This window comes from Dipodomys merriami, unplaced genomic scaffold, assembly GCF_024711535.1.
Source record: "Dipodomys merriami isolate MVZ:Mamm:240054 unplaced genomic scaffold, mDipMer1.0.p SCAF_508, whole genome shotgun sequence".
In the NCBI taxonomy this organism is placed as follows: Eukaryota; Metazoa; Chordata; class Mammalia; order Rodentia; family Heteromyidae; genus Dipodomys; species Dipodomys merriami.
The window spans coordinates 726,788-740,416 of record NW_027206078.1 but is presented as its reverse complement, the minus strand read 5'-3'; the positions used below and the strand labels follow the sequence as shown (position 1 = coordinate 740,416).

At 49.3% G+C, this 13,629-nt stretch overlaps 1 protein-coding gene across 1 annotated transcript; it reads left to right on the top strand.

Annotated features, from left to right (window-relative positions):
* Window positions 1-9,943: 9,943 nt before the first annotated feature.
* LOC138810751 (olfactory receptor 2T29-like) lies at window positions 9,944-10,894 on the top strand. Its single transcript, XM_069997955.1, has one exon. The coding sequence runs from the start codon at window positions 9,944-9,946 to the stop codon at window positions 10,892-10,894; it is 951 nt and encodes a 316-aa protein (XP_069854056.1).
* The last annotated feature ends 2,735 nt before the right edge of the window (window positions 10,895-13,629 follow it).

Here is a 13,629-nt window from a genome sequence, read left to right as displayed (position 1 = left end):
TTGAACTCAGGCCCTCCCTCTTGTTTGGCATTGCTTTGTTGCTGGGCCACGCCTCCAGCACCTGACCGAGCTTTCTGAAAATCTCAGTTTAGCAAGTCCACCTGCTCCCCATTCAGCCACTGCATAGTGAAGATGGCATTTTTGGTATAATGTTGGGGACCAAATGACATCAGCAAACAAATATATATTTATATATATATATATAATATGTGTATTACATGCATATTATATACTGTATTGTATATAAATTATATATAATTTGTCTTCCAAATAAACATAGTTGATATGTGTACCCCGACCTTTTACTTCTTCAGATTCTTTTCTTAATAATCTTTTATTGTAAAAAAGGTTGTATAGAGAGGTTACAGTTACATGAGTAGCGTAATGAGTACATTTCATAGCAAGCATTGTTACCTCCTCCTTTATTTTCTCCCTACCATCCCTTCCCTCCCCAACTCCTCCTGCCCCTCCACCCCAACATTATAAAGTTCATTTTCAGTGTAGTGTCCTGTACATCTCATCACAGTGGGTCAGCCTGCATCCCCATTTAAGCATTCTGCAATATCCCTTCCATTCCCCAAATTACAAAAATGTATATACAAGGTGGAGAACACCGGCATCAAATCCAGTGAAAACATATAATAGAAATGAAAGAATTACATAGTGTATTGTAAGTACATTAAAAACACTGGCAAGAAAGAGAAAAAAAACACCTTGTGTCCCTGTCTTAGGGTACATTTTGCTTAACATTATCTCATGTGGCATATGTACATAGCCTTTGACCTTCTCTGCTTGTCTCAGACATACGCTAGTTATTGCAAATAAGGGAAACCATGGGACCTGTGTTTCTTTGGGCCTGGCTTACTTCATTTAATATGATTTTTTCCCAAGTCTTTCCATTTCCTAACAAATGGGGCAATGTCATTCCTTCTGATGGAGGCATAGAATTCCATTGTGTATATATACCACATTTTCTTGATCCATGCATCTACTGAGGGGCATCTGGGTTGGTTCCATATCTTAGCTATGGTAAATAATGCTGCAGTAAACATGGTTGTGCTGGTAGCTTTGGTATGGTCTTGTTTGTGATCCTTTGAGTAAGTGCCCAAAGTGGGATTGCTGGGTCATAGGGGAGCTCTTCTTCAGATTCTTATATGAAACATTTCTCCACGGATACAAAGGAGACATCTCAGCGTTCGTGGTGGGCTGCGTGGCCAGCAGCAGCGACTCACTGCCATGGCCCTGCCCTGCCCTGTCCTGCCCTGCCCCACCTGTCCCCGCAGCCGTCTGTGCCACTGAGCTTCCTGTGCAGCTCAGCCTTGCTAGGAACAGCTCAGCAAGATGAACAGTTTTAGTGGGAGAAGGGCGGTGGAGCTGCATGAGGATGGGGTATTAGGAAGATCAGTAGCTGAGCACTGCGGGCTAATGCGTGTGGCCCTAGCTTAAACCCAGAGCCAACCCAAGAAAAAGAATCTGCCCGTCTCCACCTCCAAATGACAAGCAAACTGTGGGAATGCAGCTGTGGCTCAAGTGTACAGCAACCATCATGAAACCTGAGTTCTGAGTTCAAGTCCCAACATACACACACACACACACACACACACCCCTGCACGCCCCTCGGCCGCTCCCTGTGCTGCGTGTGCACACGTGCGCACCCCTCAGCCGCTCCCTGTACTGTGTGCACACCTGCACACCCCTCAGCCGCTCCCTGTACTGTGTGCACACGCCTGCACACCCCTCGGCCGCTCCCTGTACTGTGTGCACACGCCTGCACACCCCTCAGCCGCTCCCTGTACTGTGTGCACACGCCTGCACACCCCTCAGCCGCTCCCTGTACTGTGTGCACACGCCTGCACACCCCTCAGCCACTCCCTGTACTGTGTGTACACGCCTGCACACCCCTCAGCCGCTCCCTGTACTGTGTGCACACGCCTGCACACCCCTCGGCCGCTCCCTGTACTGTGTGCACACCCCTCGGCCGCTCCCTGTACTGTGTGCACACGCCTGCACACCCCTCAGCCGCTCCCTGTACTGTGTGCACACGCCTGCACACCCCTCGGCCGCTCCCTGTACTGTGTGCACACGCCTGCACACCCCTCGGCCGCTCCCTGTACTGTGTGTGCACACGCCTGCACACCCCTCAGCCGCTCCCTGTACTGTGTGCACACGCCTGCACACCCCTCAGCTGCTCCCTGTACTGTGTGCACACGCCTGCACACCCCTCAGCTGCCCCCTGTACTGTGCGTGCACACGTGCACACCCCTCAGCCGCTCCCTGTACTGTGTGCACACGCCTGCACACCCCTCGGCCGCTCCCTGTACTGTGTGCACACGCCTGCACACCCCTCAGCCGCTCCCTGTACTGTGTGCACACGCCTGCACACCCCTCGGCTGCTCCCTGTACTGTGTGCACACGCCTGCGCACCCCTCAGCTGCTCCCTGTGCTGTGTGTGCACGCCTGCACACCCCTCGGCCGCTCCCTGTACTGTGTGCACAACTGCACACCCCTCAGCCGCTCCCTGTACTGTGTGCACACGCCTGCGCACCCCTCAGCCCCTCCCTGTGCTGTGTGCACACGCCTGCACACCCCTCGGCTGCTCCCTGTACTGTGTGCACACGCCTGCGCACCCCTCGGCCCCTCCCTGTGCTGTGTGCACACGCCTGCGCACCCCTCAGCCGCTCCCTGTACTGTGTGCACACGCCTGCACACCCCTCGGCTGCTCCCTGTACTGTGTGCACACGCCTGCGCACCCCTCGGCCCCTCCCTGTGCTGTGTGCACACGCCTGCACACCCCTCAGCCCCTCCCTGTGCTGTGTGCACACGCCTGCACACCCCTCGGCCCCTCCCTGTGCTGTGTGCGCACGCCTGCACACCCCTCAGCCGCTCCCTGTACTGTGTGCACACGCCTGCACACCCCTCGGCCGCTCCCTGTACTGTGTGCACACGCCTGCACACCCCTCGGCCGCTCCCTGTACTGTGTGTGCACACCTGCGCACCCCTCGGCCGCTCCTTGTACTGTGTGTGCACACCTGCACACCCCTCAGCCGCTCCCTGTGCTGTGTGCACACACCTGCGCACCCCTCAGCCGCTCCCTGTACTGTGTGCACACGCCTGCGTACCCCTCGGCCGCTCCCTGTGCTGTGTGTGCACACCTGCGCACCCCTCTGCCGCTCCCTGTGCTGTGTGCACACCTGCACACCCCTCAGCCGCTCCCTGTACTGTGTGTACACACCTGCACACCCCTCAGCCGCTCCCTGTACTGTGCGTGCACACGTGCACATGCCTCAGCCGCTCCCTGTACTGTGTGTACACACCTGCGCACCCCTCAGCCGCTCCCTGTACTGTGCGTGCACACGTGCGCACCCCTCAGCCGCTCCCTGTACTGTGTGCACACGCCTGCACACCCCTCAGCCGCTCCCTGTACTGTGTGTACACACCTGCGCACCCCTCAGCCGCTCCCTGTACTGTGTGCACACGCCTGCGCACCCCTCAGCCGCTCCCTGTGCTGTGTGTGCACACCTGCACACCGCTCAGCCGCTCCCTGTACTGTGTGCACACGCCTGCGTACCCCTCGGCCGCTCCCTGTGCTGTGTGTGCACACCTGCACACCCCTCAGCCGCTCCCTGTACTGTGTGCACACCTGCGCACCCCTCAGCTGCTCCCTGTACTGTGTGCACACCTGCACACCCCTCAGCCGCTCCCTGTACTGTGTGCACACCTGCGCACCCCTCAGCTGCTCCCTGTACTGTGTGCACACCTGCACACCCCTCGGCCGCTCCCTGTACTGTGTGCACACACCTGCACACCCCTCAGCCGCTCCCTGTGCTGTGTGCACACACCTGCGCACCCCTCAGCTGCTCCCTGTACTGTGCACACACCTGCACACCCCTCGGCCGCTCCCTGTGCTGTGTGCACACACCTGCGCACCCCTCGGCCGCTCCCTTGCTGTGCGTGCACACACCTGCACACCCCTCGGCACACACAGATACATGGACACACACCACACAAAGACACACACACAGACACACACATGCACACACACATCCAGAGATACACGTGCACAGACACACCACACACACACAGATACACACATGCACACACACACACACACCACATACACAGAGAGAGAGAGACACAGACACACATACAACACAGCCAGTGAGGCTGACAGATGCTGTCTTTCCCATGTAAGCCAAGCTAATGCTCTCTCCATCCCACTGACAAGTGTGTGGTAGTGCAGGAAAGAAATTTGCCTAATTTTGGAAACAGACCCCTCCACCCTGAGTAAAACAAATCGGAGTCACTTCTCTAGAGCTGGGCACAATTTTAGTTTTCAACATGGATCATTTTGCTATTTTTGCTTCAACTGGCCTAGAACTCAGCACATGGTCCAGGAGGGCCGCGGCTCACAATTCTAACACTTCAGCTTTTTGAATGCTGGGAACTATCAGACCAACTATTAGAAATGATTTTCAAATTATCAGTGAACCAGTTTGGCTTCTTACATTCTTCTATACTTCTTTTTTGTTGGTTGTGGAGCCTGAACTCTGGGCCTGGGCGCTGTCCCTCAGCTCTTCAGCTCAAGGCTAGTGCTCCACCACTTGAGCCACAGCGCCACTTCCGGCTTTTTCTGCTTATGTTTTTCTGCTTATGTTTTTCTGCTGAGGAATCGAACCCAGGGCCTCACGCATGCAAGGCAAGCACTCTACCACTGAGCCACCAGCCCTTCTGTACATTTTGATTAAAACAAATTAAAATTGAATGCATGATAAAGAATCATGGATGTAAGTGTGTATTAGGAAAGTATGCTATCCTTCCTGTAGGAAGAGGAGGCAAGACAGAAATGTAAAGAGATGACACGTAGTTTACTCTTACCGTGGCACTGGCTGCTGGTGTTGAGAATAACACACTGGTTGAACTCTGAGTGTCAGATTTTACACCTAGGAAACATAATCAGATGCCAAAAAAGTTACTGGGAGGTTAAATGAAGATACTATTACGCATGTATGAAAAAGTGGAACCCATTAAAACTGTTTTCAAAACGAGGAGGATAAGGAAGGATGTTCCTTAGGATGAACTTGATCAAAGAACAAACATGTTGTGTTGAAAACACCTAGTGATTAATTAAACCACTTAAATAATGTGTGCTACTAAGAAGTTACACATATACACACAGAAAGTATTTTAAGTGATTGTTATACATTGGCCAACTTCTGAATTTCACGAGAGGAGGAAGGCGGGGAGAAGGCAGTCCTAATATTCCACGCATAGTCCAGGAAACGAGGGAACGGCAGGCTTTGGCTGGCAGGCGGGGAGGGAGCTGCTGTGTTCACAGCTGATTGGTTGAATGGTAACGCCTTTGTGCTCTTACTTAAACGTAACAAATGTATAATTTTTAAAAGTTTTATTTAAAACGTGCGATTTGACAAGATTCCTTATTGTGGTACAGCTTTCGAGTTTAACTGTAAGACGGGTAAAAGCTAGATGGGAGGGGGAATGGGGACCAACAAAGGAAGAACAGAATGAGCAGTGCCCTGACCCAGAAGCCCGGGGCAGACTCAGAACCTGTCTTATGGCAGTGTAACTCCACATCCTCATCATCACCACCACCACCGCCGCCGCCTCCGCCGTCATAGACAAGAAACAAAACCAGCACTCTCTGATAGAGATGCTGTTCCCTTCTTCAGCTCCCTCACTACATTCCTAGTCATGTCCCCAAAGGAATTTATTATCAAAAACTTCCACCCGGCCTCTAACTCTCGGAGTAAACCCAGGGGTGACGTCACGGTCCAGCTCTTGCACATATAACCCGGACGCCGTCCCTGAGTCTGTGTGGACGAGGCTGGAGCAGATTTGCTGGAGAGGTGGCAGGCGGGAGACGCGCTGCAGGCACAAGGTAATCGCTGTCGAGACCGGGCAGCAAGCTGCTGAGCATTGCTTGCTATTGACATGGTCTTCTTGCGTTTTCTCTTTCATCTGCGTCTCCTGAGGAAAGAGAAACTGCTTCTCAAAGCTTTCGCGGAGCATTTGTGGTTTCTTTCAGCGTAGGGAGAACTAGGTTTTTATTTTTAATTATTTGTAAGCAGAACGCGATGTTTCCTTTTTATGTTCCTAGGTTTGTACATTAGATTTTCTGAGGCTAAAATTTTACTGGGGGAAAGTGACTGATACTGCTCAACATGGCAGATGCCATTGAAGGCTGCAATAACTGCAGAAACACAGGCCCAATAATAAGTCCATATACAATTGGTTTGCTTGGAGAAACAGACACACGCTAGACAAAGTGAAGAGGAGCTTTTGTGAGTGCTTCTCTCTTCGCTAACACAAATCCTGTGTGATGTCAGCCTACAACCAGCTTTGTACTGTGTGTAGCAGAAAATAAGATGACAGAGGGCTGCATTCTCCCAAGGTGAGTGCAGGATCATAGACCATCAGAACCATGCAGGCGAGTGCAGGATCATAGACCATCGGAACTGTGCAGGAGAGTGCAGGATCATAGAACGTGGGAACCGTGCTCAGGCTCAGGCTGTCGCTGCCATTGTGGTTTTGCGTTACGCTCCCAGCACGGCTCATAACCCCATGTTATCATGTGCTCAACTACAGATCAGAAGTTCAGTCAGCCGGGCTGACAGAGACAGTTCAGAGCAGGAAGGACGGTGCCCCGTGTCCACCTGGCGCTCTGTCGGCACTGTCTTGTGTGGCTTGTGTCAATGCTTTTATTTGCCAAAATGTGCCAGTGATTTTTCCAACACATCTCTCGCCAGCCAGCCGCTGCCCGCGTGCCTCCACCGCTCCCACGGCGGCCGGCCGCTGCCCGCGTGCCCATCACCTCTGCTCCTTCCCACTTGGTCCACAAATAGAGATGTTTGTATTTTTTTTGTCGGTCCTGGGTCTTGAACTCTGGGCCTGGACGCTGTCCCTCAGCTCTTCAGCTCAAGGCTAGCTCTCTACCACTTGAGTCACAGAGCCACTTCCGGCTTTTTCTGCTTATGTGGTGCTGAGGAATCGAACCCAGGGCCTCATGCATGCAAGGCAAGTGCTCTACCACTGAGCCACCTTCCCAGCCCATGTTTGTAGTTTTTTGAAAGCTTTACATTTTATAGAGGGTAGTGTCCATCTGCAGTGGGATAGACGTGGTAAAAGAAACCTATCTGCCTATCTGCTACTCACCCATGTGCTTCCATCCCTTCATGTCTGTATGTCTGACTATAGTATCTGTATTATCATGTATCCGTCCATCACCTCCTGTCCATCTATTTACCTGTTGTCTAAAAATCATCTATCTGTCATCCATTTGCCTACCTATGTCCAACTTCTAAAATTTATCAGATTTTTTTGTGCCAGTCCTGGGGCTTGAACTCAGGGCCTGGGCACTGTCCCTGAGCTCCTTTTGCACAAGGCTAGCGCTCTACCATTGGAGCCACAGCGCCACTTCCATCTTTTTTCTGTGTATGTGGTACTGAGGAATAGAACACAGGGCTTCGTGCATGCTAGGCAAGCGCTCTACCACTGAGCCACATCCCCAGCCCAATTTCTCAGATTTTTGAACCTTTAAAATAAAGCACCAAGCCAAGCACTTGTGGCTCACGCCTGCCATCCTAGCTACTCAGGAGCTTAGATCTGAGGATCTCAGTTCAAAGCCAGCCCGGGCAGGAAAGTCCATGAGACTCTTATCTCCAATAAACCACCAGAAAAGTGGCGCTGTGGCTCAAGTGGCAGAGCGCTCGCCTTGAGCTGAGGGCTCAGGGACAGCACCCAGGCCCAGAGTTAAAGCCCCACAACTGACAAATAAAATAAAGCAGCAGACACAGACACAGATGCCCTCAGCATCTCAAAACATGGGACTGTGAATGAGTTGATATCAGAATTAGTCTGGGAAATTGTTATGAGTATCAGGTATTTTTGGCACATTGGTCTCTTGGTGTTCACACACCAGAGTGAGACCAAAAGAGACTATGCCGAGTAGACACAAAGCTCCATAGCTCTGTGGATATGGTCATAGAAAATAGTATTTATCAAAGCAGGCTCCAGGAATGGGAAGCAAGAGGCCTTTTCCTTGTTGCTGTTTTTATTTTCGTTTCCTTTTGTCTTGTTTGTTCTTTTATCTGTGTTTGGGAGGGTCAGTGGGGAAATGGAGGGACAAATGGTAAACAAAAGCAGCAGTGGTGCTCAGGAGACACTGTTGAAAATGAACTATACAACATGGGGTGGGGTGGGGGGATGAGGGGAGGGGAAAAACCAAGAGAAAGCAAGGGAGGGGTGACATTGCTCCAGAAGATATGGACTCTATCTGACCTGCGTAACCGTAACCCTCCACACATCACCTCTGCGATAACGAAAAATGAATTAAAATGCTTTGGGTACTCAGGACTGTTTCTGAAGTATCCCTCTATTATTACCATTGCTAAAGTACTCCGTAAAAGAGAAGATACTATTTTCTTCCTGTGGAAATTTAATATTTACCATGACTAATTCCCAAGCCACGTACAGAATCCAAAATTCTCTTTGGCCCTCTGCTAGTATTGGAAGCAGTCGAGAAGACAGAGGCGCTGGCTCAGCACTGACTGCCCTACACGAACCCATAGCTATCCCCGTAGCAGATGGGGTTATTTTACGAGACCATTGGTCTCTCCGAGTTCAGAGCCACCGCCAGGGTTTTTATCTGAGTCTCCCACTGGGTCTATGCTGAGCCTCAGTGTGGTGCTTGCTTGTAGAGAGGAGGAAATGGGGAATAGATATTGGTTCAGGGAAAGAAAAGTCAAAATCATCTCCCTGGCTGACAGGTCTGACTGAGGTTTTAAGCACATCTTGCTCCTTTCCAGTGCTAGTGCTGCGTGCGTCTCCGTTCAATTTTATCTTCACGGCATGCCAGCTGGGGTGCGACCGTAGGTCCTCTGCATGCTTGTCTTTAGTTTGTTTGTGTCCCTGCTGGGATTCTGCCTTCGTTTTTGCTTCGTGCTCAACGCTAACACTCGGTGCTTCTTTAAGAAAGGGAAAGGCCAGTCTCTTGGTGGTTTACATCTAATTTGTATTTGTCTGCTCTTTATTTTCCTGCCTTGCTTTTCCAAACTACGTAAGTCTCCAAAAGCTACAAATCTAGTGATTTCATTTCAGAGCCCCAGAGATATAGGAAAGGACGGCCCTCCCTGATTCGCCATCTTCTGATTCAGTGACTTAACACCATGTACATCCATTTGCCTCTGTGTATTCAACAGACACATGTCACTGTACTTCATTTACACTGCACAAATCTGTGCTGAGGTCCTGCTCTATCACGCAGTTACATAACGTGGGGGATAGGAGAGCTGCCGGCAGCAGGACTGGCTCCCGTTCGCCTCGAGGGTTGTTAGCAGCACTGTTGAATGTGATGCTTGCTCCACCAACCACAGCATGGTGACAGGTCACTCACTCAGTTGGAATGGATTTTTCCCTAATTTTGTTTCAATTATTTTCTAATTTTTTTTATATAGATAGCTGATGCCTTTGAGAATTTTTAAGACTCCTTTGTATCCCTAAGCATACATCAAAACTGAAATTTTCCAAATGAAAGTCTGATTTCGCAGTTTACCTAGTAAGTAACTACCATGACATCCATTCGCACAGTTCTAGTACCAGCAGATACAGAGTATTAATACCATCAGTAAAGTTCACCATCGTTAACTAGCCACTCTGCTAGGACTCACCACCATTGTGACCACAGATGTGAATAGATATTGTTTCTATAAATTGTCACTTTGCAGGTGATTTATACACTTCAAGGCTACAGGCACATGGACTCCTCTAGCTCCCGTGGTCTGGTTAATACACATGCACACACGCACACGCGCGCGCACACACACACACACACACACAGAATGTTCTCAGAGCAGATGAGTTGGAGGACCGCACCGTGCCAACTCCAAAGCTCTCATGCCAATCTAGGTGAAACTAAATAAACATCTCCATGTGGACGGCCAACCGCACCGCACCGTCAGCCTTCATCCTGGTGGGCCTCTTCAGTCAGTCCAGACACCCGGCTCTGCTCGGTGTGGTCGTGTCTGTGGTCTTCCTGCTGGCCTTCTCTGGGAACGCCGTCCTCATCGCCGTGATCCGCTCCGACGTCCGCCTCCACACCCCCATGTACTTCTTCATCAGCCAGCTGTCCCTCATGGACCTGGCGTACATCACCGTCACCGTCCCCAAGATGCTCGTGGACCAGATGACTGGTCTGAACACAATCTCAGTCTCCGGATGTGGGGTACAGATGTTCCTGTATTTGACACTTGTGGGTGCAGAGTTTTTCCTCCTGGCCGCCATGTCCTATGACCGCTATGCGGCCATCTGCCATCCGCTCCGGTACCCCGTCCTCCTGAGCCGCAAGGCCTGTCTGGTCCTGACACTGGGCTGCTGGGTCCTGGGCTCTGTGGACGGCTTCATGCTCACCCCAGTTACCATGACCTTCCCGTTCTGCAAGTCCAGAGAGATCCACCACTTCTTCTGCGAGGTGCCCGCGGTCCTGAAGCTCTCCTGCTCAGACACCTCACTCTACAAGACGCTCATGTACCTGTGCTGCGTCCTCATGCTGCTCATCCCTGTCACGGTCATCTCCACCTCCTATACGCTGGTCCTTCTCACCGTACACAGGATGAAGTCAGCAGAGGGCAGGAAGAAGGCCCTGGCCACCTGCTCTTCCCACATGACCGTGGTCCTGCTCTTCTACGGCGCTGCCATCTACACCTACATGCTCCCCGGCTCCTACCACACCCCTGAGAAGGACATGGTGGCGTCTGTCTTTTACACCATACTCACACCGGTGTTAAACCCTCTGATCTACAGTCTTCGGAACAGCAGTGTCACCAGGGCTCTGAAGAAAACATTCACGGTCAGACCGTTCTTTCAGGAAACAATGAAGTAGGGAATTTTAGTCTGAATGGCTTTCCTTCTCTTCAAAACCAGCTGTCTGTAGCCATATGCTAAAAGTCCTCCCACTTCAAAGAATGGTTTCCTTGTGTTGCAAAGTTCTTTGATTTTAAACTAATTTTCCAAAACCCTTACCCAGTTGCATTGCATTAGTTCTATTTGCAGATGTTGATAAGTGTTTTCTAATTCTGTGAAAGAATACTTCTGTTTTAGAAAGTATATGATGACATCGTAGGGGGGAATGGTGACAGCGTGTTAACTGGTAAAACATGAGCAACAGAGCGAAGGGTGAGCGGCATGACGATAGCTCCGTGTGTGTGAAAGGTGATAGGAACTCATTCTGCTATTCATTTTCACATTATTATGTCCAATTCAGGATTAATTACTAGTAAAGATTTTATTTTATTTTATTTATATTTTTTTGGGTTGGTTGTGGGACTTACACTCTGGGCCTGGGCGCTGTCCCTCAGCTCTTCAGCTCAAGGCGAGCGCTCTACCACTTGAGCCACAGCGCCACTTCCATCATACAGACTTTAATACCAGACTATCCTGCTTTGAGTTTTCATTTGGTGCCTGAGAGACACCGTGGAAAGTCTGTCTCCACTCCAATGTTGGTCCATGTTCATTCAGCACCACCTTTCCCTGCAGGCTGCCTTCTTCTACCTTGCTCCCATAAAACGTGGAGAGAGGTTTGGGGGCATCCGTCAAGAGTGGAAGAGCACTTGCTCATGTAGGACAAAGCTCACGTTTCAGTTGTAGTTTTTGAGAGGAATGATGTTTTGTAATGTAATCGGCTGTTTTTAAATACTTTTTAAGTATGAGAACTACCTGGAAAAAAACATTGATCAATAAATATTACTGTCCAGAAACACAGATTTCCACCTGGATTTACAGAGTACAAATAAAAGAAGTTCCATTGTACTATTCTAAATAGCATCTTATATTTAGACTAAAAATGGTTACAGTCTTGGAGAAGGGTAAAGATGGATACAATCCTGACCCCTACCTGTATCTCTTCTGACACTGAGAAAACCAATAAAATGTCATTGTAATTGTCACTGCCTTACTGCCCCTACCACATACATGTCACAAAAGAATGTTTCAAAATCCACCAACCTTGCACTCTATGGATTTGCGAACAAAACGATCCATGTGTCTACCGTTTCAGGAATGCAAGGGATTATCAAGCTATAGTTTACTCTGGTTCCATATGGACAGGCACAACAAAATTGAAATTTATCTTAGTGGATGCCGCCTGGCTGAAATCACACCAGGATCCTTCGATAGCTTGACGATCCAGCCTGGAAGAATATTTTGAGGCTCTTCCCCACATACCTTAACTCCTGAGATGAGCTCTCAGGAGTGCAGTTGATACCACCACGCCCGTGGGCCTCCCCTCCTGCATCTGTTCCACACCCGCGTTCTTCTGCATCGTAGTCAGATGCTGTACGATCACCTCCAGGCAGAGTTCAATGAAGCTAATGCATATTTTGAATTCTGAGTCTACAGAATATTAAAATAAAAGCAAATACAATTTTTGTGGCTCATGCTGCTCACAGTTACTAGTTTGACAAGGTACATTTTTTTGGGTCGGTCGTGGGGCCTGAACTCTGGGCGCTGTCCCTCAGCTCTTCAGCTCAAGGCAAGTGCTCTACCACTGAGCCACCTTCCCAGCCCCGACAATAAACATTTTTATATTTATTTGAAAAGCTATCAATAAAAATAATCTGAAAGGCTCCCTGATAAGTGGATGATGAATCCAAAATGTTAGGTGATATGACAAAACTAACAGGACTTAAGAAACAAAGAACTCCCACTCATCTGGTTGAACCACTACTAAATATCCCCATGCTGCTGATCACATATATGGTATATAACATATGAGCACCGTTATATATTACAGACTGTGATAGACAATTTGCTCCAGGAAAGTTAGAATGAACTTGTGACTTTAAATGAGCATCATTATTCCACAATACTGTGAATTTCTGGAAATTAAGTAATCACTTAATCACAATCAAAAAAAAAAAAAAGAACCTCGGGGAAGGGAGGGAGGGAGAGGATGGTAGGGGGAAAACAATGGAGGGGGGTAACAATGTTCAAGAGGAAGTGTACTCATTACCTCACTCATGTAACTGTAACCCTCTGTATAGTATCTTTACAATAAAAAAAAAAAAAAAAAAAAAAAAGCCAGTGAGAGCCAGACACCAGAGGCTGGTGCTAGAAAAGCCAACACATACCAGGTGACTGTGGCTCACACCTGCAATCCTGACTACTTTGGAAACTGAGATCTGAGAAGCCAGCCAGGGAAGAACAGTCCTTGAGATTTTTATCTCCACTTAACCAGCAAAAAGCCAGACGAGATGGCGACAAAGGGTGAACAGATGCAGCAGCAACACTCACTTGACACGGTGGAAAATGATCTATACAACTGTGTATGGGATGGGAGGGGAAAACTGGGAGAGAGTAAGGAAAGGGGTAACATTGTTCAAAAAGAAATATATTCTACCTGACATGTAACTGTAACCTCTCTGAACATCACCTTTAAAATAACAATAAAAAAATTAAAAACAAAAAAAGCTAAAAAAAAATAATAATCTGAAAGGGACATAATTGCATGTTTATTTAACAAAAGGGGTAGTAGTGAGGGCTGGGAAGGTGGCTCAGTGGTAGAGCGCTTGCCTTGCAATGCATGAGGCCCTGGCCTCGACTCCTCAGCACCACATAAGC

What these genes read in the sequence shown, in the direction of transcription:
- LOC138810751 (XM_069997955.1), top strand. Translation starts at nt 9,944, where the DNA reads ATGTGGACGGCCAACCGCACCGCACCGTCAGCCTTCATCCTGGTGGGC.